The sequence below is a fragment of the Abramis brama genome (genome assembly GCF_963993115.1).
Source record: "Abramis brama genome assembly, chromosome: 2".
NCBI classification, from domain to species: domain Eukaryota; kingdom Metazoa; phylum Chordata; class Actinopteri; order Cypriniformes; family Leuciscidae; genus Abramis; species Abramis brama.
Genome location: NC_139964.1, coordinates 60,245,534 through 60,273,315, shown reverse-complemented (window position 1 = coordinate 60,273,315; position 27,782 = coordinate 60,245,534). Strand labels below are relative to the sequence as shown.

The 27,782-nt window shown below is 37.9% G+C and overlaps 2 protein-coding genes across 8 annotated transcripts; one reads left to right on the top strand and one right to left on the bottom strand.

Annotated features, from left to right (window-relative positions):
• Positions 1-1,070: 1,070 nt before the first annotated feature.
• On the bottom strand, positions 1,071-13,280 carry ubn1 (ubinuclein 1). Of its 6 annotated transcripts, none has more exons than XM_084107246.1 (18): positions 12,813-13,254; positions 10,868-11,171; positions 10,344-10,442; positions 9,954-10,052; positions 9,701-9,838; positions 8,887-8,984; positions 8,306-8,738; positions 8,161-8,231; positions 7,950-8,079; positions 6,601-6,719; positions 6,342-6,455; positions 6,096-6,239; positions 5,643-5,693; positions 5,425-5,464; positions 4,868-5,332; positions 2,961-3,198; positions 2,408-2,506; positions 1,071-1,902 (listed from the first exon to the last, which is right to left on the bottom strand). In XM_084107246.1, exons 2-18 carry the CDS (start codon positions 11,099-11,101, stop codon positions 1,850-1,852), a joined length of 2,625 nt encoding a protein of 874 aa, XP_083963372.1. In that variant the 5' UTR covers positions 11,102-11,171; positions 12,813-13,254; the 3' UTR covers positions 1,071-1,849. The 6 variants fall into 6 exon arrangements, with proteins under 6 accessions (XP_083963372.1, XP_083963370.1, XP_083963373.1 ...); XM_084107244.1 differs by having other exon boundaries at positions 1,224-1,462; positions 10,868-11,249; positions 12,813-13,280; XM_084107247.1 differs by having other exon boundaries at positions 1,224-1,462; positions 10,868-11,012; positions 12,813-13,263.
• uncx4.1 (Unc4.1 homeobox (C. elegans)) lies at positions 13,260-26,094 on the top strand. 2 transcript variants are annotated; one of them, XM_084107250.1, is made up of 3 exons: positions 13,260-13,648; positions 23,008-23,183; positions 24,887-26,094. In XM_084107250.1, exons 1-3 carry the CDS (start codon positions 13,642-13,644, stop codon positions 25,787-25,789), a joined length of 1,086 nt encoding a protein of 361 aa, XP_083963376.1. In that variant the 5' UTR covers positions 13,260-13,641; the 3' UTR covers positions 25,790-26,094. The 2 variants fall into 2 exon arrangements, with proteins under 2 accessions (XP_083963376.1, XP_083963375.1); XM_084107249.1 differs by lacking the exon at positions 13,260-13,648 and adding an exon at positions 21,881-22,281 and having other exon boundaries at positions 24,887-25,926.
• The last annotated feature ends 1,688 nt before the right edge of the window (positions 26,095-27,782 follow it).

The following is a 27,782-nucleotide window of genomic DNA, read 5'->3' as shown; positions in this document are numbered from 1 at the left end:
TTCTGTGACCAGAACTCAAATCCACTTACTGTTTGACTCAGGAGTGTGTGCATGTGTGTGTGTAAATTAGTCTACTAGAACAAACTTCCTTAATATTATATATTCTTACTGGACACTTGACTCCAGTGTGCCTGTGTAAAGAAAATGTAGGTCTAACACATTTTGAACAATGTTTTCAAATGTTTTTCACAAAAAAAAAAAAAAAAAAAACATCTATGGAACTAGGTTGGGGCTGCTTTCAAATTTCTCAGGTACCTTTAGGACATGCTGTCAATGAACCCTACCAAAGTTTGTGTCAATATGCCAAAACGTTAAATAAAAAATAAAAAAACACAATTTGTGTCAAATTTCAAAATGGTGGACAGGCAAAATTGGTATTGTTGAATTCGGCATGACCCAAGGTATACGCAAACACTAAGCTCATAATTATGATAAACATTTAGAAAGTTGAGCAAAAATAGACTTTTTGGATCTCATGACTTCACATGTACCCTCAGATCATGGTGTTGAGTAAGCGTACAGAGTTTTGTTTTGAAAGATCAAAGTTTGGCCGAGATATAGCATCTAATCTGATTCTGGGTTAACATCGTTAACTTTACATCATCATAACTTTTAAACAAAAAGGAATATCAAAATTCCATTCAGACATTTCTGTGCACTCGGTCCAGTGATCACCTGAGCCAATTTTAGTAGGAATTGGGCAACATATTCATAATTTTTTTTTTTTTAATACAGTACATTACATAATGGCAACTACTGTAATGGCCTCTGCTTTGCCCCTTTGCCTCAAGTGGTATTTACCACTGGGAAGTGCTGGGATAATTTTCTAACTTCTGAAAAGCGTTCACGTCCTCGTTGAACTTGTCATTTTCTGAGAGCTCCGACTTGTACCATGTGACCGCTGTACTACCTGACCGATGCAGATTACACCGCTAACCACATACCTTATTTTTATCATAAATTTAAATCCTCCATTCTAAAAAATCTAGAATAAATTGAGAAACGATGAAACAATTTTTGGTGAAAAATCTTTTTTTTTTTTTTTCAACAATAAAAATGTCAACAATAGATTGTTTTAGGACACTTTATTTTTCCACATTATCCCTTCATTTTTTTTTCCAAAGTCATTTTCAGTATGTTCAAAAACAAAAGCAAGTGCATGTTCTCTGCATATTTTGCAGCATTACTCCGTAACTTGGCTATTGTACTTAAACAGCCCTGAGATCATTCCACTGGCATCAATTCATTACCCAGTCCAATAAGAAAACAAACAAGAAAAAGTGCAATCTCTGCCTTTAACAACAGATTAAGGTACAACAGATTCTGAGTTCCTTTACTTTTTCATTGCACACATGTACTTAAAAATAATAGTGGTAACGGTACAACACATGTAATTTACTATTGTTCCAGTTACTTTTCATAAATAGGTCAGGATTGTGGATCTTCACTGATAAGATGGCCTCTGAGAGAGAGAAATGAAAGTTGCAAAGTTATGAATAGATAAGTAGTATATCTGCCTTCAAGTTTTTAAAGTAAGTGCATTACAAGTGCATAGGACTGCACTGAGGCAACATGGCTTGTCATATCATTCAAATTCTAATCTTAATACTGTGATAAACAAAAGACTTACATTATTCTGGATAAGGGCATTTTTACTGCAAATAAACAGTTTTGAAGGAGTTGACTCAAAAATATACAAATGAAAAGTCTCTTTGCCAAGCCATAATCTGCTCCTTTAATTCAAATTCATATCCATGTTCAGTCATATTAACTCCATCTTCAAGATCTTACAAAAAGTGGAAAATTTTGCTTTATGTATCAGCAGTCTTTAATCTCACTCTAATGGCCATTAATGTAGTTTTCTCTGAGTGTTATGACCATCTGTGTGGATCTGGCTTCCATCTGTGTCATAAAAACAAAATTTAATTTAATCTCTCAATATAACTGATGAGATCGTTAAATTAAGCCAGCATTACATTGAACAATCAACATGAAATGGCACACATGACCCATTTTACTTCCATAATTTGACATATTTCCATGTAAAAGAACATTAAAAGATGGTGGGACTTCATTTTATTAATTGAATTTATCAGTTTTTGAAAATGAATCCAGCACAATAAGACCGGGAACATTTATTACAGTAAAATGAGTCAATTTTGGTTTCATGTTGACTTTAAAACATTACAAAACTATAAGACTGACATCACAGAGTCTAGTGTATGCTGTCAAAGAAAGAAAGAACTAAAAACTAAATGGTTTCTTATTAAACAGATTGTGTACCTTGTATTGATCGGTCAAAAAAAAAAAGATACATAATGCAAGCAAACATCACGACGAACACAATAAATAATGTGGGCATGTTTCAACTGTCCCAATGGGCTTTTCTAAAGGTGTGTAAATTTACCTAAACCAAAGAGCCATGGTGTTAAAGAATGAAGAGGAGCAGAAGAGGAAACAGGGACAGACAGAAGATGAAGCGTGCTAGAGCACAGCATGGAGTTACCTGAAATAGGAAAGAGAGGAAGAGGAAGAGGAAGAAGAAAACACCAAGATGACAAATGCAACATTACAGCAATGGAGCAAAGTGCTTTAAACAACATCACACCAGAGTTGAGCTTCGGCTCATCCATTCTATCCAATGCACATGAAGACAAGAGTACCAAACCTCTGGTGTAATGTAACAGATATCATGAATTTATCAATTCCCAGTGAAAGGTGAAGCGTGTCATTTTTGAAATGCTGAAATGGTTTTGGGAAATGGAAGATCATGTTGAATGCATTGTGCATCATATAAAGCAGAAATATTAAGAGTAGCACGCAAGCGTTTAAGAACCTGCTTGGAATCAATTCCATTTGGTGCAGCAACTAGAGCATAAATCACACACTTCACCTTTAAATAAACAGAGATGAATCTTAGCAAGTTCCCATGCTTATGTTCAGGATTAATATCTGCTCACCGTGTGCGAGACCATGCTGGAAAGTTCCAGGTGCTGGGCCAGGAAAAACAGCTCCTTTACAGGCCTGAGGCTGTCCAGGGATCTTGGTGCCAGAGCTCAGTCCAGGGAACGGGAGAGCATGCAGGGGGGCGAAGCTTGGTAAGACTCCCGGCTGGACTGTGGTGGGATAGGAGGATGGAAGGAGAGATAGAGAAGGGGTGGGAAGCGCTGGGTTCCCACAGGAGATCTCACCAGCTGCCTGAAATACAAGCAAAGAAAAAAATTTGCTTCAGGCAAATCCCTATTTGACTTCAAAGAAATTGGCTATATGGATTAAATTATGTATTAAATTGTTCAAAAGTGACAGTAAAAATATGCATTTTTTTAATACTGTTCTTTTGAACTTTATATCAAAGAATGTTTTAAAAAAATTACCACTGTTTCCACAAAAATATTAAGCAGCACAACTGTTCTCAAAATTGATTAAAAAAAAAAGTTTTGATCAACATATTTGAATGATTTCTGAAGGATCATGTGACACTGAAGACTGAGTAATGATGCTGAAAATTCAGCTTTGATCACAGGAATAAATTGCAATGAACAATTATTTTAAATGGTAATAATTTCACAATATTACTGTTTTTACTGGTGAGCATAAGAGACTTATGTCAAAAACATATACACATATATACACACACATACAGTGCAATGCATAAGTGAATACACCCATGCTAAAGTTGACTAAAAAGAGGAATAAAAAATCATATTTTGGAAATTGAACTTAATGCCTTAATTAAAAAAATTAGGAAAAATCCAACCTTTAAGGACACCAATTTTCTTTGTGAATGAATAATGTATCGTAAATAAATAAATGTTCTTCCTTAAAATACATGGTGCATAAGTGAGTACACCCCTATGTTAAATTCCCATAGAGGCAGGCAGATTTTTATTTTTAAGTATTTTTTTATATTTTTTTTTAGGATACTATGCATCCTGATAAAGTTCCCTTGGCCTTTGGAATTAAAATAGCCCCACATCATCACATAGCCTTCACCATACCTAGAGATTGGCATGATTTTATTTCAGTTAGCCTAAAAGCTAGTTTGATTTGCATTGAGAGATGATCTTATGGAAAGTACCCCATGCCAATCTCTAGGTATGGTGAAGGCTATGTGATGATGTGGGGCTATTTAAAAGGCCAAGGGAACTTTATCAGGATGCATAGTATCCTAAATTTTTTTTTTTTAAATACTTAAAAATAAAAATCTGCCTGCCTCTATGGGAATTTAACATAGGGGTGTACTCACTTATGCACCATGTATTTTAAGGAAGAACATTTATTTATTTACGATACATTATTCATTCACAAAGAAAATTGGTGTCCTTAAAGGTTGGATTTTTCCTAATTTTTTAAATTAAGGCATTAAGTTCAATTTCCAAAATATGATTTTTTATTCCTCTTTTTAGCATGGGTGTATTCACTTATGCATTGCACTGTATATATATACACACATACATATACACACACACATATATATATACACATTACACATATTTTAATATTTAACATTTATCTCACTTATGCTATAACCGCTAAGTGGACAAATTTAACAGTGTTTTAAGTTAGCATGCCATCCGATTTGCCTGTATACCCGTCGCAATTTAAATAAGATATTATATTTATATTTATATTTTCCACTTCAAATCATGAAGTTAAATGATCAGGATATGATTATATACGATAATAAAAATAAATGAATAATATTAAAAAAACAATTATTTAAAAAAAAAAAGAATTCAATGTAACATCCTACAGTGGACATTATTTATATGAAATATTTAGGAAGGATTTTGTATGACACCACAACTTATATGATGATCCACATGCAATAAGCAACCAATATGCGTCTTTCTTGTGAAGAACTCACGGCTGCCAATGAAACAGGGGTGTCACCCATTGTGGTGGTCGTGAGCAGCCGGGCCACTCCATGCACCACTGATGGACAGTCACTCTGAGCTCCATCTGGGGGAGCCACCAGCGTCAGTTTAGGAGTCGCCTTCTCTCCAGCCTGGAGTCGCTTTGAATCCGAATCCATAGCAGACTTGGTCCACATCATCTGGACCGATCCAGCACCCTCTGCGGTCACCGGGCTTCTCTGAGTGCTGGTATGATGGCTCTCATCTCTTCCAATCCCTTCCTCGTGGTTCTGATTAGATGGATGTGTAGAGAAGGTGGCAGATGTTTGTGTGTTTGATGGAGTTTTGGCAGTGGTGCTCAACGTCGCTGCGACTTCAAGTTGCATGCTTGCAGGTACACCAAGACGCTTGCGTTTCAGTGCTGGTGGGCCCTGAATTTCCGGGTTATTCTTACTGTCCTCTGGGGCGGCGCTGACCTGTGCATTTATTGGACAAAACAAGGTTTAGAAACAAAAGTCTAAAAGAAAGCAACATTCAAGACAGGGGTTTGCTAATTTTTTGGATGTACCTTTTTTAGTTTTGTTGTACCTATTGGTTTCTTCCTTGCCCTGTAAAATAAGGAGGAAGGTTTTATTAACATTTACAAACTTTGGTTAAGTTTAATATTAACCAAAGAAGACTCCATTTCATTTTTGTTAGAGTTAGAGAATATAATGAACCATTTTTTTCTTCAGAAACATTGGCTAAATATCTGGGAAGTGTGTAGTAGTGTAAAATCATACTTACACCACACCAGTGATGTGACCGTGTGCTTTTCTCGTTTCTATAAGCAGAATCCTTTTGAGACAATGATAGAAATTCAGCAGAAACTCACCATTCTGAAGGAATTATTATTATAGATATACACACATGCACATACACAAGCGTTCAAAAGTTTGCCATGATGATTTTTTAATTTTATTTTATTTTTTAAGAAATTACTGTCACATTTGATCAATTTAATGTGTGCTTTCTGAACAAAAGTAAAGGTTTTAGTGTAGTATCAGACTTTTCGGAAGACTAATTAAAACGGATATAATAAAATGTTTAAGGGCAGTTTAAGTGTTTAAAAGCAATAAACATGCACAGAACAAAGGGACATTGTGACCAATTACCCACTTTCTTTAAATATACGATTTCTCTTATATCGATACAATGATGTCCAAAACTTCAGAAGTCTTAATGATTTGATTTGTTTACCTGGATTGCATCCATCCTTTAGGCCACAGTGGTTTAACATCAGCCTCCAGGAATGCTTTCAGATACTCCTCCAAACCAGAGCACGCAGGCGACTCCGATTCATAAATCATCATTTTCAAACTGACTATCTCACAGAGCAACTCCCTGGAAAAGTCAATATTCATTAGATTAATAGAGTGTTTGATGAAATGTACATTGAACTCTTTTTTTCTATAATTTAGAATTTTTAATAATCATGCATCAGACCTAATCTCTTCATTCCATCTGAATCTCTTGCGAGGCCCAAACACTCGTTTTCCACTCCTCTCCTCCTCTTCCTCGTCGGAACCATCAATCGCCTTTTCTTTCTCAGCCTCGAGCCTTAAAACACACACACACAAAAAACATAAAACAAACAAACCTGAGGTTATATTCTAACAAACTGCATATCAATTAAAACGTCAGTGAATGTATAGTGATACAGTGAAAGTGATCAAGGCATCACACATTAGGAATGAGTGATTACTTGGCAGCTCTGGCTTCAGAGTGAGCTTGGCAGTGACTCTGGAAACGGGTGATCTGTTCAGGCATGGACCTGGCCACCACATTCTCCAGCTTCTTCAGCAGCTCCTGCAGCTGTTCATCCTCATAAGACACATGACCAGCACATTAAGCTTACAGAGACATTAAACTGGATATACACACACACACACACACACACACACACACACACTAGTAAGGTCTTTTAAAAAAAGTACAGTAAAAACTGTAATATTGTGACGTATTACAATTTAAAATAACTTTTCTATTTGAATACATTTTAAAATGTAATTTATTCCTGTGATGCAAAGCTGGATTTTCAGCATCATTACTCCAATCTTCAGTGTAACATAATTATTTTAATATGCTGATTTGCTGCTCAAGAAACATTATGTTTTTGTGGACGTGTGATGTATTGATTTTTTTCAGGATTCTACAATTAATTTACCATTTATTTGAAAGGTAAATCTTTTGTAATACTGTATATTAAGTGTTTTTACGTCACTTTTGATCAATTTAACGCAGTAGTAATTTCTTTAAAAAAAATTAAAACAAATCTCTTACTGACCCCAAACTTTTGAACGGTAGTGTGTGCGTGTATATGTAAATTTATAAAAGCTTACTTTTTTTTAACATTTTGAATGTTTAATTATGATCAATGATTTTGGAAATCATGTACAATAAGACCAGGAACAAGAAAGGTATTAATAAAGTAAACAGGATCAATTTTGAAGGAATAAGTTTTTTTTACTAATTAGTAGGGATGCGATCCGATCCGATCCAAGTCATTGAATATTGAGTATCTGCCAATACGGAGTCCCGATCCGATACATGCATTTTCCTAGTGCATGCTGCACATTGCAGAGAGTTTCTCAGGGGCTCAAATGTAAAAAAATAAATAAATAAATAAAAAAGAAAAACAAGGAGCAAAAAGGGGGCATAAATCACTACAGAGTAATTCTAGCATAACAATTAGTACAGCAATTATATTTATAGGCCTATATATATATACACATTGTATAAAGACATTGATGTAAACATCTGTTACTATGGTAAATATTGTAAACAGAATCTGTGGTACCCCTAAAATTAATATAGGACCACTAAAATAAACTTTTTTATATTTGATAGAATTATTGCAAGAAAAAAAAAGAAGTGGATTGAAGGTTAGAAAGCATGAAGCTCTCTGTGTCCGAAGAAAGACACAACCCATATAGCAACGCGCTACGGCAATGACATCTCAGTCTAAATAAAGGATCGGGCTTAGGATAGCGGACACAGATAAGATGGGATGGTGATGTTTGCTATGCTGAGGTGTCAAGTACGTTTACAGACCTGCTGTAGATTGTGGAATTTTTTGGCTCTTTTAACCAGAGTGCCTTTGCTGCAGGACAGCTGTGATGCCAAGTAGGAGAAGATTCTGGAGCGTACTTTCCCATTAAGCTGTTTGGAGTTCAACTCCACGCTGAACACACAAAGAGAAGGAATCAGTGCAATACAATCAAGATGTTACCTGTTCTATAATAAATCATGTGATGTAACTTACTCTAGTAAAACACTGTTGAGCTCTGAAGACAAAATCTCCATCTTATTTTGTCCTTCAATTTTCTTGACAGCCTAAAGAACAAAATAAGTCATGTTTACCTAAAAACGCTTGTCTAATCCTCTAAAGCCATAAAAGCAAACAATACCTGTGAAAGTTGCTTAATGTGTTGCTCTAGTGTAGGTGGCAGTCCATCAGGGAGTAATGTGGGGATCTTCTCAGTGACGGATGGAATCGGAGCTTCTCCGTTCTCTTCCAGGCTCGGAGAACAGACGTTCTGCGGTTCCCCCAAGAGCCCGTCTAAGTCAAAGTCTTGCTCCGCTGCTTTGACTGCTTGAAGGAGGTCATCTGCACTGGCAGAACCAATGAGTGTGAGAAGAGGGTCAGATGATATGGGTGGTTCTTGAACCTCAGCTTGCACGGTGGGACCAGTGTCATTGAGAGCATGTGATTCTCTCTCTCTAGCATTGAACATCTGCAGCTGCTGAAGCTTTTCCTTATGGAACTTCTTCAGCATCTTATCAATACTTAGCGGCTTCTTGTTTTTCTTCTTCTTTGTAGATGATTTGTCTGGTGGGGTGCTGAGAAGGAAACCAGAAGAAGGAAAAGCAAACAATGAGGGCATTTGAGGAAGAATCAATGGAAACCTTGTTCTTAAAAGGAGGTTGTGTTTTCTTCACAGTAAACATTGTACTCTTAATCTAAATTGATCTCTGCGGCAGCAAAAACCTCTTCCTGGGTTCCTCCTCTTCCTTCTTAGCAAGCATGTCATCTTCTCTCTTCTTCTTCCCCATCCTCTTGTCTTTGCATTGCTTAAGCTTTCGTTTCTGAGAGAGGAATCAGACCAAATGAGATAATGTTGACAAATGGAAACAATTTTGCAAATCTTTTGCATAAAGCTAAAGAAATATAGCTAGTTGTTGCCGGTTTGTTTGCAAGATAGTGGGTACAAAACTTTGGAAGCTTGTTTCCATCACAGAATAAAAAATACATTTTTCGACTTTTTATCTCACAATTCTGACTTTTTTCCTTGCAATTGCAAGTTTATATGACAAAATTCTGACTTTATAACTCACAATTGCAAGTTTATATCTCCAACTTTGACTTTCTTAACAATTGCAAGAAAAAAGTCAGAATTGCGAGATAAAGTCAAAATTACAAGTTTATATCTCGCAATTCTGACTTTATAACACGCAATTGCGAGTGAAGTCAGAATTGCATATATAAATTCGCAATTGCGAGAAAAGTCCAAATTGCGAGTTTATTTCTCACAATTCTTGAGACTTTATAACACGCAAATGCAACTTTATATCTTGCAATTCTTTTTTCTCACAGTTCTGACTTAATAACATGCAATTGCGAGTTTATATCATGCAAATTTGACTTTTTTCCTCGCAATTCTGACTTTATAACACGTAATTGTGAGTGAAGTCAGAATTGCGTGATATAAACTTCTTTTATAAACTTTTTTTAAACTTTTATTCAGTGGCGGAAACAAGCTTCTATACAAAACAGATGGAAGGGTAGTCAAATGTTCACGCACCTTGGGTTTAAAACCACTGTCCTCAAAATCATTCTCGTTATTTCCCTCATCAGAGGCTGGCCGGAACTGGAGAGTTCCAGAGTTGATGTAAAAGCCTCCATATCTGGTGGTGAGACAAGCTGGGACGAGCTCATCATACTGTGGCATACAGGGAAAAAGAAGACTTTGAGTAAAACATGCATGTGTTCTATAAGGGGAATAATCTGATAAAGCTGGTTTTAGCATCTGGCTAAATACAGTGGCCTGAACTTACAGCCTCAGAGTTATCAATGAATGAATCAGATTCATCGTAACCAAAGCCTATATCCACCAGGTCCTGTAATCTGTCTTTTTTTCTTTTGCATGCTTCACCCTAAAAAAAGGCAGATATTAATGTAGTTGAAATACAACTTATATAAATAAAATACTAAATTTTACTTAAATTACGTGATACAGTCACATCATAACAAAAACAAGTGCAATATATTCAAGCCATTTAATTCCACCTTTACCACAGTATGGTCAATTAAAGCAGTCTGGGATATTGTTTTGCATTTTGACTTGTCTCCACAGCACTTTGACAACTCAGCTTTAATTTGCTAAATGTTGACATAGACTTGTGATTAAGCTAGAAATATGACATCTTGGCAGAATTCATACTCACATATTTCGCTTCAAACTTTCTTGCAAGTGCCTCCATTTCATCTCTCTCCCTGTCCTCCACCTTATCTAACGTTTGTAGTTTCTTTTTCTCAGTGGTTTCCTTAAAATGAGAGAGAGAAAAAAGGTTCCTAAAAAAAAGAGATGGTCCTCATTGCAGAACACGAGATCCAGGGTGGATATGTATCCACCTTACATATACCTAAACCTACCCATCTCCACCCCCTGATCCCTAAACCCACCCCTAAACATTACCCATCTCCACCCCTTATATCTGGATCCAACTCCACCCACTGGATCTTGTGTACTGCAGTGAGGTGCTACTGAAAAAAAAAGGTGACGTTCCTAAATTCACCTGGATTAATCCTTGACCCCTTATGGTACCATGTTTTTTTTTTATATATAAAATGAGACACCCATTTATTGGAATTCAGCTCAAACACTAAACAATGAAAATACAAAATGACATACAATATAACAAGTAGCCAATAATAATCAGAAAATAAATTAATGTCAACTATTGTTTACCTTTGTGCTGATCAAATCCGGGTAGCAAAACTCCGGGCAGCGTTGATCATCCGGCTCGAAGAGTTTCAGTTCCACTCTCGTTGCAGCGTGCTGCTGGAGTGGTGGCGATCCGGGCGCAAGTAAACCCTGTTTGACTGGTTGGTCACTGGCATTGGAGACAGTGGGGACGGTGGGAGAAGGAAAGTGTACATTGCTTGAGATTGCGGTGAGGTGAATTCTTCGTGGTGCAGCCATTGCTCAGACTGATAGCAACGATCCACGATTCTCCCCGAACAGGTGCGCGTTTGGTTGATTAATTATGAACCTGTGACGCCAATTGAAGTCAGTCATTTTCCTGCCTTAAAAGGGAATCTGGGTAACCTGCAGGCCTGAACGACACCATCTGAATGTTTCAGCGGACAAAACCGTTTCAGTCCTTGGAGTAACGATTAGGATAACACATGCGTAACGTTTGTATTTGTAGAGTAGCCTAGACCGTTTATTATGTGGAAATACTTTACCCTACTTGGTAAATTGACGCAAAACGTAATTAGCCTAGCACGTTATGAAAACAAAACCTGACCAAACCATAACGTCTTTAGGTTTGTGAAATGATTAAAAAACGTAGTAAAAGTAGAAACTACCTCACACTACAACGTTTGTAGGACGTTTATTTTCTTTTAATTTTTGCAATGCTAAACTTACCAACTGACAAAAATGTAACAAGGTAATATCGTTTAAATTTGAAGACACTTTTTACCTCTCGAGGTAATTCTATCAATTACTTGTACAAAATAGTCATATTTAGATATTAACTAAGCAGAGATAAGAATAAAGCTCTGATAATATTCCTATGATGTGCCTTAGTAGGCTATCCTATAACTTTAATTCAAACCTGCGCGTGAGTTATTAAATTACAAGCCGAAGTCTCATTTGTCTGTATCCTTCTACTTATTTGGTAAACTCTAGTTTGAAAGATGTAGGCCTACGTACATGGCAAAACATTATGATGGCGATAACGTAAAATCTGTTAGGTAGATAGCCTACAAGTTACGAAATCATACATGGGCTATTAATGGATAAAATAAATTTTATTTAATCCTCCATAGGCTATCACGGTTTATGTGCTCGGATTATTTCTATTGATTAAACAATAGTTAAAAAAAACAAGACGTCTACTATACTGACGTCCATTTATCCGTCTTCCATGCCGCTCATAGGCCTACGTTAAGCGGGGAATATGATGAAAAGCGGTCAATAGAAGGTACGGGGAACGTTCTCCCAACCCCAAAATAAAAAAACCGTTCTATAACGAAAACTTTCTTGGCTAACCAAAAACAAACGTTGCAAATATGTTTTTGGGAACGTTCACAGAACGTTCTGTGAACCCAAGACTACAGTTCTCAGAACGTCCTGGGATCTAAAATGTGTTAGCTGGTATGTAATTCCAGGTTGAATAGCCTAATTAGTTTTTAAAAAGTCGCGATAGGCTACGCAACTGCAGCGTAGTAAAATTGCAACGCCTTCGTTCTATCTATGATATTGGATTTCAGATTACAAACGTTATCACAACATTTTCACGATTTAAACATTTTAGAGATTAGTTCTGCTTGCTGGCCTTTCGAAAATTAACCATGGTTTTACTACAAAATAAAACCAAAGAAACATGGTTATTATGCTATAGTTCAGCTATGGTAACCACAAATTAACCATGGCTTTGCCACGCTAACCAAACGGTATTACTAGTAGGCCTACAACTGTGGTTATACAAATGGTAATCAGTCCGCCAAAAAAACATGGTTAATACAATTGTAAGTATATAAAACCATGATTCATTTTCGTAAGGGAGGTGGGAGCAAACGGGAGGATATTTGTGTGTTTGATTTGGGAGACCTACAAAATGTCTCCAGGAACCTGTTTGGGAACTACTGCCATTTCTGAAGAAACCTCTAGAAATAAAACATACCACAGATGTTTATCCATGTCATGTAATGGTGATTCGTTGATATGCGGTTTTGTATGGCATGTTCTGAAGTCTCCAGCAGCCAATCTCTTCGTGAACGCTGAAGGGTTTCATTCTATCTCCGCGGCCCTCGGTGAAGCGCGTCGACACGCCGACAGTCGAATAATTTCCATACAGAATGCGCTCGAATTATCATGGCAATGGAAGATTATTGTTTTCAGATGCAGAGCGCAAACAAGGAGACCGCCAGGCTTTATCTCTAATATGGATTGGTCGATGGTTCGCTTTATCGATCAGAAGACTTTCTGTTCGATCTAATATTGACGATCAGTAGCCTATGGTAGCGATACATCTTTACGAGACACATTTCATCACTAATATGGACACCCACAACTATTTCCAAAATCACAGTTCACTGTTGTCATTGGACGGACCACAGCTTCTCAGTTTAGTCGTCATCATCCTGCGCCTGACTTACTTTTTCATTAGGAATTGACTAGTGTAGCAATAGGCTACAAATAGTTGAATGTAGTTCCGCTGATGTAGCCTATACAATCAGGCACGGTTAAATAACGATAGCCTATTTAAGTGTTACATTTTCCTCCTTTTCTCATTTAACATGCATCCATTATAAAGTTCGTGACCCACACGGCATCATGCATCGCTTTAACCCAACAGTAGCTACTGTGCTTTGACTGTAACAGTCACAGTACTATAGACTAGTACAAAATGAACCCGATGGCGCTGTCCATGGTACTGAATTAATTCTGTCTGTTTACTGAATCAGAAAGACATCCACCACTACATACGTACGGACGAGCCTTTTAAATACATGCACGGTAAGTGTAATGAATAATATCCATTGCAATTATAATGTATTTGTATATATTTTTTCTGCTTAGTTGTAGTTTTTGAAGAGGTTATGGTCTGCCTAAGCTACTTTTCATCCAAATAGCAGCAGCTGTCCCTGAGATTTTCTTTTTTTTAAAGAAGGCTGTTCTAGTCAAATAATACGATTGAAATAAAGAAATTGATTTGACATTCATGTTACTTTAAGAAACACTTTCAGTTTCAAGCCTCTGCTGGATGTAAAGGTGACCAGTAGATGGCAGCAGATTTCTTAAAACCGAAGGTAATGTGTTAATCAAACTACTAATATGGTGTGTGGGTGTCAATACATTGGGATGAAGTCAGTGCAGTCACATTAATGGACAACTTTTTGTATTTTAGGCTGTGATCAATATTTGATAAAATTATTTCTAAACAGTTTATTTTTTGTACTACCTTTAAAAGATTATTCAAAAACAGCAGAATGACCATGAAAATAAATTAAAATTATATATCAAGGCTCTAAATGCTAGAATAATTTAATTATTTTAATTGATTTAGAATTAAATTATCTAATGTGCAATTGTGTCCATTGGACATTATTATTTTTTCCAGTGTGTGCGCGCGTGTGCTTGTTTTTCTATCCCAGTGGGGACTTCAACCTGAATGCACACATACTCATGGGGACTTGTCACCGTGGGGACATAAATTGAGGTCCCCATGAAGAAACAAACTTAAAAATCATACAGAATGAGCTTTTTTGAAAATTTAATTTCAAAATGCAGAAAGTTTTCTGTGATGGGTTGGTTTAGGGGTATAGAGTTAGTGTAAATGGATAGAATATACAGTTTGTAAAGTATAAAAACCATTACGTCAATGGAGAGTCCCCACAAAGATAGCAAACCAGACGTACGTGTGTGTGTGTGTTATACTGCCTGTTCAACAAATTGTAAACCTTGAGGTTCAGGTTATGCTTTGAAAAAGACACCACAAAAACATGAGGAGGCACTTCCTGCATCCTAATAAGGAATTCATGCATCTGTGGCCTTCACATATGGTGCATTAGCATTGAGTCACACTTCATAAGTCTCTTATAAGACACGTTACACTTGACCACTGTCAGTTATCTCAATACAATAGTTCTCAATCCTGGTCATTGAGTCCACTGCACATTTAGGATCTCAGTCCTCTTTTGTGGTGGAGAAATTAGAAAGAGAGAGTATATTGCTTGATCTGACAGATAGTAGCACACCTGGTTCTCTCACCACCAACCTGTGTAATCCTATGTGATATGATTGATAGACAAGATCAGTTTAAAGCTTCTGTCCATTTTACGCCGATTGAACAAGCATCAGGAAATACTGGCAATAAATGTATATTTTCCCGACTTTATTATATTGTTTGGACTGCTTTTCGTTTCTTCCAGCGGAAATCTCTAAGCCTTCTCTTTAGCTACATTAAGATTCACCTCACTTTCTTCTCCACGGGCGCTCACCGTGGAACGAGCCTCTTATGAATCGAATTTGACAGTCACAAAGGCGTCATAATTGCAGTCTGTCGCATTCCATTCCATGTTAACATATCACAAACTTATTCAAACGTAATTCGGGACGCATATGCTTTCGCTATCTCTCTCTCTCTCACTCACTCTCTAGCAATTATAAATGAATTTCACGGTGTAGGCTTTTAATGCTAATAAGATCCCCCTCCCCGCTGGCTTGCGAACGAACAGGCCAGTCTCACTGACAAACAGGGCGCGAAAACCCGTGGTGTGCATGAGAGACATGTATGGACCCAGAGAGAGAGATGGGACAGAGGATCAGATTGCATCTCTTTTGTTTAACCAGACTCCTGTTTCAATGAGCTAATGGAGCGGAAGAGATTGGCGCCCCGCGGCTAGAGAAGGCCGACAGAAGCGCCGAATTAAAAAAGGTGTCAATAAATGTGTGAAAGACAATGAGCTAAAATACACACGCTTTATAGGGAGGACAAAGAGGGACAGATGGAAAGTGAGGAGGGGGTTCCGACCAGTGACAGGACCCCTCAGCGTTTCATCAGAGCGGAGGGAGAGAGTTACAATATTGTCCCGGGATGATTTAAGGCGCTCTGGGAGTCAGGTCCCCAAAGTGAATAATTTAGTCCTTTTATTAACTTGAGCAAACATGAGCTGTTTTTAATTAACCAGTTAGATCCGAGCACGACGGCCAAATGCATCCACCAGTATAGTTTGAGAAACACTGAGCTTAAAAGTAAAACAAGTTTGACTTTTGGTATAGAATTTGTTCAAAGAGTTTGGGGGAAGACAGCTTACTCACGGACAGCTGCTAATTGTAAGCCACATTTTAGTTGGATGAATAGGCTATGTACTTACATCGCAAAGATGTCTATTTGATGTGTGTGTTTCCATCTGTAAGATGTACTTTTTTTGAGTGATTGCTCATCTGCAATGCTTCTCTAGGACGTTTCCTGTCAGACTTTAAATAGACATTTAGAAAATGACTTTAAGATTTTATTTAGAATGTATGTAAAACAGACATCTTAAAGACATCTCTCAGATGTTGACACAGCAGATGCTTTCCAGATGAAGCGCTCTTTAACAGACATCTCACAGACATATGTGTGCTATCTAATCACATGGTATCATAACTATAAACTATATAGGCCTAATCTTAATTTAATGTGGCAGATATGGAGTTCTTGGGAGAGGCAATGACTCTGATCACCACTGGGAAGCGCTGTGACTACCATCCGAGTCGTCTGTTGAGTAGCCTAATTAAGTAGGCTACATTTAATTAGACTCGGGTTCCATAAACACAATTATGTATTTAATAGATAGGCTCGTCTAATTATTCTGTCGCACAATTTACACCTCCTTTGCTTAACTGTAGCCTATAACGTCATGAGAACCATCTTTTGGTAATGAGCAAATTTAGCCTATTGGAGAAAAAATTATTGAAGAATAATGTTTTCTGCATTGTTAAATGTTATAAAAAAAATCAATATTAATGTTATACTATTTTTAACTTAATATAGGCTATGCTTTTTTATTATCCTTCCCATAACATGTATAGGCCGATTGAGAATTAGGCTAAAGTTTGAAGGAAAATAATTTAATCTTTTAAGATTTAGTCTAATGATCTAATGCTATTGGTGATATAAACAGCCTAAATAGATGCGGTAAATAAGAGAGACGTCCAAATGTGCTATGCTGTGGTATAGGCTAGGCCTACTTCTAGACCAGGATTTTAGAACTTTTGTTTCTATAGAGGGGGCCGAGACAAGCAGCTCTTTTGGACGACAAGGGGAGGGCAACGAAGGCAATTCATTAGGCAGCGGAGTTAACCTGCCTCGCCTTAATTAAAACATCTTCGCTGGTTTACAGTGTGGATACTGGGGCGTCTCTGGGGTGTTGGGTTGCGCAGCAGATGGCCGCGTCGGCCGAAAATAATAGTTGACGCTCCTCCTCCCATGCTTCATTGTCCCAGACCCGAACAACCGTGAGCCCGCGAGCCACCAGGGGATTAGAGCAGCGTGGATAACAAAGAGATATGAACTATTCAAGGCCCTCACGAACGACCGCGGTCAGTGTACATCTATAGAACCTGATTGATACCCCGGCGGATGACACGATTGATTCTCATGATGTCTGAGATTTATTTACTTAGAGAGATGGCTGATCCTGAGCTGTCTGAGGAATGAAGTCTCCCAGCACTTCTTGACTTGCCTCTATCAATAAGCGTTCACTGACAGATTATTATTTATTTTTTTTGTTATAAGAGTTAATTTGTAACTCTAAAACATATTTACAGTGATCAGTAAACGGTTTAAAGTTGTTTTTGATTACATAAGAAGATATGGCATATCAAGCATGGTTTTGTCCGGATCTATTAAGTTATTCAAAAATATAGGAAACATACCAAAATTACTTGAATACACCTTTTCTGTAAAGAACATGTTTTCAGTTCTCTCTCTTAATATTTTATATAGGTGTGTAAAGTAAAAATAAATCTAGCTGGTGTAACTGTACAGACAGTAGGCCTAAGTCTAATTAAAAGACTGAAATTCTTAAAACTAGTTTTAAGACAAACATACTTTATTTGGGCCCTCTTTGAAAAACTTTTGTACGTGCATTAACAATGAATTAAAAGCCATTATAGGCTGTCATAGAGCCCCATGACTGTTTTTTTTCTTCTTATGTTTTTAATCTTTTTTTTTTATTTTTAAGGCACGGTTTTTCAGGTCAAAAATAACTTTTTCAAGAATTTGTTTAAAAAAAGAAAACGTTTTACATTTAAATATGTTTTCATTCAATTAAGTTAAAATTAGTTTTTTTTTTTAAATTGTGATTAAATCAAATTGCTTGTTATAAATGGTGTAAAGGTTTTTGGTTTGACGCCATATAGACATCTGCTCTTTTTTTGGGGGGGGGGCACCTTGGCACCTAACGTTAAGCCACACAAAATCGCACGACGCTAGGTGGCGATAAAAGAATGGTTTCTTCTTCCTCCACATGACAGTTCAAGTTTTTGACAGCTGTGATACCTGTGTGCTTGATCATCAATGAAGTCGTGTCACAGGTCTTTTCTGCTCATTTTCCTCACTTTTCATGGGGATGGATAGAATCAATATGCTGTTAGCGCGAGCGCATAAGCGCACAGCCACACAGGAGCGCGCTCCCACCCCACGTGTAAGTGCTACACATTCATGTGTCCTTCAGTTTCAAAGAGTGATTAACGGGAGAAAATAGTGGACTGGAAAAATATGTAAATTACTCTCACAAAGGCTTCGAAAAATTGGCGTCATCACCATTGCTCAAATAATATTATTACTATATTTTGAAAATGTTAATCTGTTCAGCGGATTTCCCCGGGGAGGCGAGTAAATTAGTTCTATTTCCGTGCATACCAGCGCGAGGCAACGGGAAGCGACAAGCACCTTCGATTCGCTGATTACAATTAGACAATCTCTGCTCGGGGTCCGTCAAGCATTGATAATTTTTGGCATATTAAGCACGTTTTAGCAAAAGGTGATAAGTCAGTTTTAATTGAAATAAAAGTATTACTCTAATAGAAGTTTGAGTTATTGTTATTAAAAGGATTCCATTTTGCCCTATACCTCATAAATGCAGACCAGGGTAAGATTCCTGAAGGGCATTGTAGGTTGTCAAGGCTGAATAAGGTAATTTGAAGGGGAATTGCTTTTTCTCTCTCCGCCTCTCTCTCTCGTTCTCTCTCTCTCAATCTGAAATGAAGTGAATTAAAACTCGGATCAATCGCTTTTACTTTCTGCTTTCTCTGCAGCCAGACCAACAATTGCAGATAATTAGCGCGCGGGAAAGTTTTAATTGCATGATTAGCTGAGCGGGATTAGAGGGAATTTTGCCTGGTGGGATAGCCTAGTTTCCTACTAAAACACCAAACTATGTGCTTGAGTGAAACACAAACACAGAAAGGAAAATCATTTTACACTTTAATTGGTTCCGTTTGTGGATCAAATGACTTTCAACAATTAATTTACGTTTCACACTCTAATTATCTGTTCATCGACTAATGTGCTGCTCAGTTTTGATAGCTTCAAATGAACTCACATTAAGTTAATTTAGTAATTAAGACCTTCAAAAGTAGTATATTGATTTTTTAATTAAAATGTTTTATTCGAGCCTAATGGTTATTTATGATTATCGTTTATAAAAATATGTTGCTTCAAGCTTCAGAGTGAGATGAGAGTTTATGAACAGCCCAGTCCATTCCATCTTCCTGGCTAAAGTTTGTATGGATTTTAATACGACTATAAATATATCGGACCCCTTTAACTGCTATAAATGGGTTAAGTGTAAAAAAATGTATTCTACTCTGAGCAGAAATGTAGTGAACCATAACCCTATAGGAAGTGCATGTTGTTAATTATTATTACACAGTAGGCTACATAAATGCATAATTACACTGTAACACAGACACCTTAGTGTATCCCAATCTCAATGTACAGATGGAGAAATACATCCAGGTGGGTTTCGGGTTTCCATAAATTGATTGGGCAATAGGCTACGTTTAATTTTGACATGTGTTGATTCTTAATATTTTTTTTATATAATATCGCCAATGAGGTAGCCTACATATTAAAATAGCGAAAGTGTGCGAAAACGCACTGAACCCTGGCCCTTGTGTGGCTTGCGTACTTATGATTATCAAGTTAATTAAAGCCCGCGCATCTGACACATTCACTCCGCCGGATTAAAAACAACGGGCGCTTTGCAACGCTTCGCAGGGGCCGCGTGTCAAGGGTTGTCTACCCAGGAGCCACGCGCGTCTAGCGGATAGCGTTTGCTCAGAACCGGAGGGGTGCCCTTTCAAGAAGCGGTTTTCAAAAAGCAAACTACAAGAAGCCAATTATTGAACTTAGATGTCGGGGGAGGACCAGAATGAAACGATTTCCATAATTCCTGTATGCGAAGTGATGAAATGTTTTGGGATAAAGAGTGGAGGAGAGAGATACAAACCAAGTAGCATCAAACGCGCGCTCACGCAGGGACTGTGTGCTTTGAAAGAGACTAGCCTTAGTAGAGAGGCCTTTTTTTTTTTTTTTTAAGTGCTGATTTGAAATGAACACATTGAAATGCAGAGAGGCGGACAGCCAACAGACTGCGGGGTCAAGTGACGAACGGATTATATGCTTCTTCTTAATAATATTAATTAAACAATTTGCATGCTAATAAGGTAACAATTTTCGTGCCCCTCTGTTGAAAGATTTAGGTTATTACTACACACCATCCGGGTGCTACTGAGGGTCAGTGCAAGCGAGCGAGTGGTGAGAAATTTCAACTCAAATTAACGTTCTGGCAGCTGGAGAAATTGGATAAATAAAGTGGAATTAATTCTCGGTAATGAAGGAGAGCAGGGAGAGGGAAAGACCCGTATACTACTTTATACATGGACAGGATTGATTACCATCCTGTATTCAGAACCATCTCTCTCTTTCTCTCTCTCTCTCTCGCTCGCTTACACTCACACACACACAAAAACCTGAACATGTGCTGGACAGCGTTTAATTAAACATTAAACAATTATAGAGGCAGAGGAACTACATTATAAATAAAAAAACTAAAAGTTTACAGCCATCACATCATTTTTACACACATAATCAGGAAATAATTAATCATTATCATCTAATATTTTTCTGTGCCCAATATACACTCTAACGTGTGATGTGTGCAATATGATTTCACCTTAAAATTTTAATTTATGACATAATTAAGATAAGTTTTTTATTAAGAAATTGTCATTTACACTTAAAATAAGTCAAGATTGCATGTATTTGTTACCTTCTTTTAAAATGTATTATTTTATATGTAAAATGGATTATTATGACCTTCTCACACCACACCACTTGTAGACACAAATGATCAGAAGCATAACTGATTATTTGCATTAAGTTAGCCTATTAAGCAGTTCTTTAACTCTGTATAAGCCAATAATCTATAAGACAAACACGTTTGTGCTTTCATATAGCTTGCCCCCCACCCCCACAGTTATTCTGTCAGACTCACTTTTGTTTTCACCTTCAGAATTTTTTTCATAACACCTGCCAAAATCATGGCCACAGTAATCAGAACAGTGGAAATGAGTTCGAGGCGCGCTCGCGTGTAGATATTAGAAAGGCTGAGGTGCTTGTAGTTTTAAATTCATCTTGACAGCTCGCAACAGGGTGGGTGATTCTCCGTCCGTTATAGGATCACTCTATTCAGGGAACCATGCCTCCGCGTAATGGGAGAACATCATTTTACGCATTCAGAGAGAGCAAGACGTTCCTTAAAAAGTATGAGGCACTTGACGTGTTCGGTTGTTAGTAGCCTATTTGTTATTTTGTTTTCATAGAACGAACGAACGAGGCTTTCAGAGCAGAACAGTAAGCTATTGGAACAGAATCAGTGTGTGTTTATGTAGTCGCTGTTTAGAATTTAGTCGGGAATCAATCAATTTGCCGGTTTCGCCTCCTCCCCTTTCTCCTCCCTCCCGTCTAGTTGTGATGTCTCGTGTCGTGTTGTGACAGCGCTGGTATTGTTTATTGAGGTGGATGTCAGGTATAATTAGCAATCGATATGGAAAACGCTCGTGTCGTGGCTCTGACGTCACCGACGATTAACGTTTCTTATTGGTCACGAATTCCCTAGCGCGAGAGCTAGTTATTTGGACAAGGGGAGAGTTGATGTTGACAAAGTAGGAAAGAGCGTAAAGCCTGCACGCCTGCCTCGGTCTCCTTATTCCTTAATTGGGATCGCAAAGCATGTGAACGCCGCACGTCCTTTCACGGCTCCTGCATGCGCACTGAGGGAAGAGTTGGAGCTTGTTTTGGCCAGACAGACGCTTCCCTGATTCCGGAGATGCAATGATGGATAGCCGGATCCTCGAGCATCCTCATGCCCAGTTTGGAGGCTCTTTGGGGGGCATGGTTGGAATGGGTTTCCCCTACCACCTCGGTCACCATCCTGTTTACGACATCACCGGACACCAGCTACAGTCAGCGGTCGCTGTTCCTTTTTCTATAGACGGATTACTTAACGGATCATGCTCAGCGTCTGTTGCAAACTCCAACCCATTGCTCGGATCTGGATGTGGTGTTAACGGGGATAATCAGTATAAACTCAGCGGTAAGAGAATGGTTCTCCGCTTCTTCTATTCCATGTAGAATATAGTAGGCTATACAGTTATATTATCAACAGTTTGGGGGACATATTTAAGTTACGCGAGGCCTCTCGCTCGCCAAAAGAATATGGAATGCCTTTATTTTATTTGTAAATTGCACACTTAAGAAATGGAAGCTTTGTAAACTGGAAAGTAGGTCGATTTTACTCGTACTTATAATACACTGATAATAATGAAATGTATTATAATCCTCAGGATAACAGACTATTTTCTGTGGGTTTAAAGGCGTTTGATTCATGTTTTATGGACTAGCCGAAGTCTATTTGTAATTCTAGACTTTGTGAATCAATAAACACGCATATTATGTAGGCTAAATGTGTTACAAATGACTGTGAAATAAAACACGGCATTGCACTTAATCACATTATTAAACACATTATTTCTGTAGGCAGTATTTTAAGAATCATGCAAGGCAATCACAGGTAAAAAAAAATGTTTTAATGTAGCATATACTGCAAAGGTTAATTAGTTTAATGTCAATACATCGGGCACTGGACTCATGTGAAAAAAATATATATATTCTAGTTTTTTATTTGACAACCACTGGATTGTTATAAAATTGTAGTGTTTTAAATTATTTCTGTTACCAAAATGTCATGTAGACTATTCTAAGTAGAATAGTGTGTATGTTCATGTTTGCATGCGCGTTCTCACATGCTCTGTGATCCTAGATGCCGGAGACCCCGACAAGGAAAGCCCTGGTTGTAAACGGAGGCGAACGCGTACAAATTTTACGGGCTGGCAGCTGGAGGAACTAGAGAAAGCGTTCAACGAAAGCCATTATCCGGACGTGTTCATGCGCGAGGCGCTCGCGCTACGTCTAGACCTTGTTGAGTCACGTGTTCAGGTAAACGCTGGTTTGTTTTTATGTCATAACAAAATATTTCATTGACCTTTATTGCAATGGCCTATTTATTATTAACAGACACAGAATTAGCTATAGCAGATCCACTCCATGTTATATATAACCATGCTATTGGCCTACCTTTTTTTTTTTTTTTTTTTTTATGCTAAATGCTAATTAAAAATGTAAGCTTTTAAATGCTAAAAGTTAGAATTATTTTTCTAAATGCATGACAACAGCATACAATTTAAAATAATATCAAGGTTCAAATGTTTAATGTTCAACCATCATTTCATCAATTAAAAACGTGAAAGATCTTATAACATTAGCCTGATGTGGACAACAATTTATTCATAACAGATTTAGCTGCAAATGCATTCAATTCTAAAGCAGATTATTATAAACAATTTGTTAATTTTATTAAGATAAAAATGCTGACATTTAGATATTTTAAAATTATACAAATGTCCTGTTTTATTGACTAATATATAAAACAAATTTACTAAGATTTTTGTTAATATATGATCAGTTTTACCAATTCTTTACTAAATTAAATATAGGCCAGTGGATTGTGTTGCTATAAGCGTTGGACGTGCAGCCTTTGTCTGCATTTTCCCTTTTTGTCGAAATTCGACGCTGGATGAGAAGCAGACTTGTTTGGGGAGTTAAAAGCTAAGCTTTGTATTATTCTTATTCCTCAAGGAAGATTAGCCTTCTTTATCGTTAGGTTTGTGTGCTCACAGATTTTACCGACATTAACATTTCATGCGTATACACAGCTATTGTCATGTATAGCCTCGATGTCTCTATGTTAGTATGCGTCTTAGCCTGCTGGTGGATGCTAACTGTGGTGTTATCAGCGCTGAACAGACGGCAGTCGCCATGTGAGGGGTCTGGGTGTGAGGTGCGAGCCTGCTGCTCTCTACCTCTGCTGGGCCAAATCTGTCCTAGCGCTTATACGCGCCTAAATGAACTTTAGGGGAACAGGCCCAAATTAGCCACGCAAGAACCAGGCTTAATTGAAAGATTGAGAGTGAGCCATTACATTAAATCAATTGACAATTAAGACAAGCGCATCTGTGGCTAAGGGCTTTATGCTAGAGAGTATGCCTACACTCTTAGAAATAAAGGTTCCAAATGGGTTCCAAAGAACCTTTCAGTCAACAGTTTTTAAAAGAACCTTTTTCCCCATAGTGTGAAGATAATTCTAAAAAAAAATATCTGAAGAAGCCTTTTCTACTAATAACCTTTTGTGGAATGGAAAGGTTCTATGAAGAACCTTTATTTTTAAGAGTGTAGATTAAAACGTTTCCTCTGTCCAATTCGTGTCATATTGTTGATGAACCTTGGATGTCAAATAGAAAAACAAGAGTTTTCAGAAATAAAGCATCTCTTTTTTTTCTTCTTTTTTTTTAGAAAATGACTGCTATTGAACCTTTAGCTTCCTTCTTTCTTTTTTTTTAATCAATATTGCCGTTTTATTTTATTTAATAAATTAATACAATTAAATAAAAAGACACAATTCTGTGATTTGTTATTACAGGATAATATTGCGATAAAGAAACGAAATATTTGTAGATTTCAGGAACTTGTCAGATTTATTCAAGCAATTTGTCTAACAATAATTCGAAGTTAATTTATATTAATTGATTCTGCCATATACATGCTTTTGAAACAAACAAAAAATCTCAACCTTTGCTTTCTAGGTGTGGTTCCAAAACCGGCGAGCTAAATGGCGCAAAAAGGAGAACACGAAGAAAGGGCCCGGTCGACCGGCCCACAACTCTCACCCCACCACCTGCAGCGGTGAACCAATGGACCCAGAGGAGATCGCACGACGGGAGTTGGAGCGCATGGAAAAGAAGAAGCGAAAACAGGAGCGCAAACTGCTGAAATCCCAGAACAAGCTGTTAGCTGGTGATCTCTTCCACACGCCTGGATCTGACAGCGACAGTGGAGTATCGCAGAGCACCGATAGCGAGTCCACTCCACACACCGGGCCTCAGCCTAGCACTCACCGACAACATACAGAACATATCTGTGACCAACATCCACGCCACCAAAGAGCCAGTACAGTCAACGAGACAGCGGAGCCCATGGACCCCGCGAACGGCATCACACGCGCCCCCACGCTCCAGAAACTCAACCCATTCAGTGTGGAGAGTTTACTTGCCGAATCAAGTCCCAGGAGAAAAACTATCCTGGATTTTTCTCAGTTACCGCCGCAGCGACCACTGGTTGGTAAAGGCCATTTTCTTTTATATCCCATTACCCAGCCGCTGGGTTTCATTGTGCCACAGACAGCGATGAAACCGAGTCAGGATTCAGGACACTCGGGTCACAACTGTTCCTCAACAGACATCTCAACCTCAAACCAGAAAAACATCAATCACTTGTGCAAAGACACCGAGCTGCAAAGAGAAAGCAAGAACTCTTCTTCCATTCAGCCTTCAAACACAAGCTCAGAGAAATGTTTTGCAGAATCAAATTCGTTTGAAAACGACTCTGAGTCCAATGTCACAAACTCAAGCCAGAAAGAAAGCATCTCTCCTAACCTGTCTGAATATGCTGACACAAACAAAGATGGAGAAGACGTTGACATGGACTGAAATATCCAGTGGCGCCAAGTGACTTATCATAATCCCAAAGCTGATAACGACACGTTTTTCTATACAAAACTGTTTTGATTCATTTTTTTATACTGTTCAGAAACAGATATTCTTTATTCAGGTGAACTATCTCTGTTTCGGCGTAAAATATCTATTCCAATTCAGCGACTCGTCTAACTTTAAGGAACAAGTTAGCTTACGAGAACAACATATCTTCAAACGTTGTATAAATGATAAAGTATCGAAAATATTTATATATGTACCATTTTGATAAGTAATAATAATAAGAATAATAAAATATTGTCAAAGAAAACACCTTGTATTGCCACCTCAGTGCTTACGGTTATCCTGTCTGTTTTGTTTATCGTTTTTTGAGAGGCTGCTGTACAGCAGGCTCGTGTTTATTGCTTTAACAAATTCATTCATTCAAAACCTCCAGTTAAAATGAGGTCTCACGCCGCGGGCGGTAGGACTCGGTCAGCTCCTGTGGAGTTTTGATATGAAAGTAATTATTTTCCCGGTGGCGGCTGGGAGGATACGTTTTTTTTTCTGTTAGCCTGAAGGGTTATTATGCATTACCGATTCCAGCGATATGAAATCACATAAACTTCCAACAATAATAGAATTAGCATGAAAGGCTGGCGAGTCAGATTGAAATGGGGAAATAATAGCCCAGGCAGCTGCGAGCGTACGTGTGAGGATGTGTGTGTGTGCGTGCGCGCGCAAGCCTGGGTGATTCGCGGGGTGGAATTTTCATGAGGCGCGCGGGCCTGTCAGGGCACGCGTAGGCGGCAATATTAAGATAGATGTTCGATGATATCCCTCATTGTTCTGTCGCGTACATTGATGTTCCTGCCTTATCGGCCTATTGATCATGTGTCGCTCTATAAGAACAGCCCCCTCTCTTTCTTCCCCTCTCTCTCTCTCTCTCTCTCTCTCTCTCTCTCACACACACACACACACACACACACACGATGTGTTTTCATGTTTTATGGGGACTTTCCATAGACATAATGATTTTTATACTGTACAAACTGTAACCCTACCCCTAAACCTATCCATTACAGAAAACTTTCTGCATTTTTACATTTTAAAAAAACTTAGTAGCCTATGATTTATAAGCTGTTTTCCTCATGGGGACCAAAACATGTCCCCACAAGGACAAAGATTTCGGATATTGCCATTTTTGTGGGGACGTTTTTTCCCCCAATAATGGGTTTACCAGGCCACACACACACACACACAGAGAGAGAGAGAGAGAGAGAGAGAGAGAGAGAGAGAGAGAGAGAGAGACCAGTTTACTATAATAATGTTACATAGGGTCAACTCATGATGGCACGTTACAGCATCTGCACTGAAATAATAGCGGGTATAAGCGAATTAGGCTATGGTGATCAATATGATCAGGGATGTCTGTGTCAAGAAGGAAAGACGGTCCTAGCATGAGTCTATGATGGATTTTGGATTCTTAAAGCAAACCTTTAATTATTACATTTCTTAAAAGATTTTCTCAACACACAGTTTAGATTCTGTAGAAGTGGGCAGTATTATAGGCTACAAACGTAAAACTGCCAGCCTCCGGTCATCTTCACTGAGCCCCTGTATTTGCAAATAAATTAAAAGTAAACGGAGGGACTGAGCTTTACCCTATGAATGACATCTTCTAGCCTTAATAACATTTACATAATTTCTTATTTCGGGTTACTGCTATTTGCACTGCATGAGACCTAGCTTATAGGAAAAATAATGAGAGAAGGGATCTTCTCTGGGGGGATGTGCTACTTCAGCGAGGAGAAATATAAATGTTTTAGTGTAGTTATGAGTGTACGAAATGAGTGTAAGAAAGGCTATATTTTACAGTGGCATATTTTATATGAGTTGATTGTGAAGGTCTGACACATCCACGCACTCGGGATCCTCCAAGCACGAGTATGCTAAGCATAATAATTTATTAAGACTAACAATGAATTGATTTATACTAAATGAATTGATG

Coding starts and splice junctions, on each gene's coding strand:
- ubn1 (XM_084107244.1), bottom strand. CDS start 11,101: ATGGCTGCACCACGAAGAATTCACCTCACCGCAATCTCAAGCAATGTA. Junction 8,739..8,886: donor GAGGAGGAACCCAGGAAGAG/GTTTTTGCTGCC, acceptor TTTCCTTCTCAG/CACCCCACCAGACAAATCAT. Junction 6,456..6,600: donor TCTGAAGCCAGAGCTGCCAA/GTAATCACTCAT, acceptor GTGTGTTTTAAG/GCTCGAGGCTGAGAAAGAAA.
- uncx4.1 (XM_084107249.1), top strand. CDS start 22,020: ATGATGGATAGCCGGATCCTCGAGCATCCTCATGCCCAGTTTGGAGGC. Junction 22,282..23,007: donor TAATCAGTATAAACTCAGCG/GTAAGAGAATGG, acceptor CTGTGATCCTAG/ATGCCGGAGACCCCGACAAG. Junction 23,184..24,886: donor TTGTTGAGTCACGTGTTCAG/GTAAACGCTGGT, acceptor TTTGCTTTCTAG/GTGTGGTTCCAAAACCGGCG.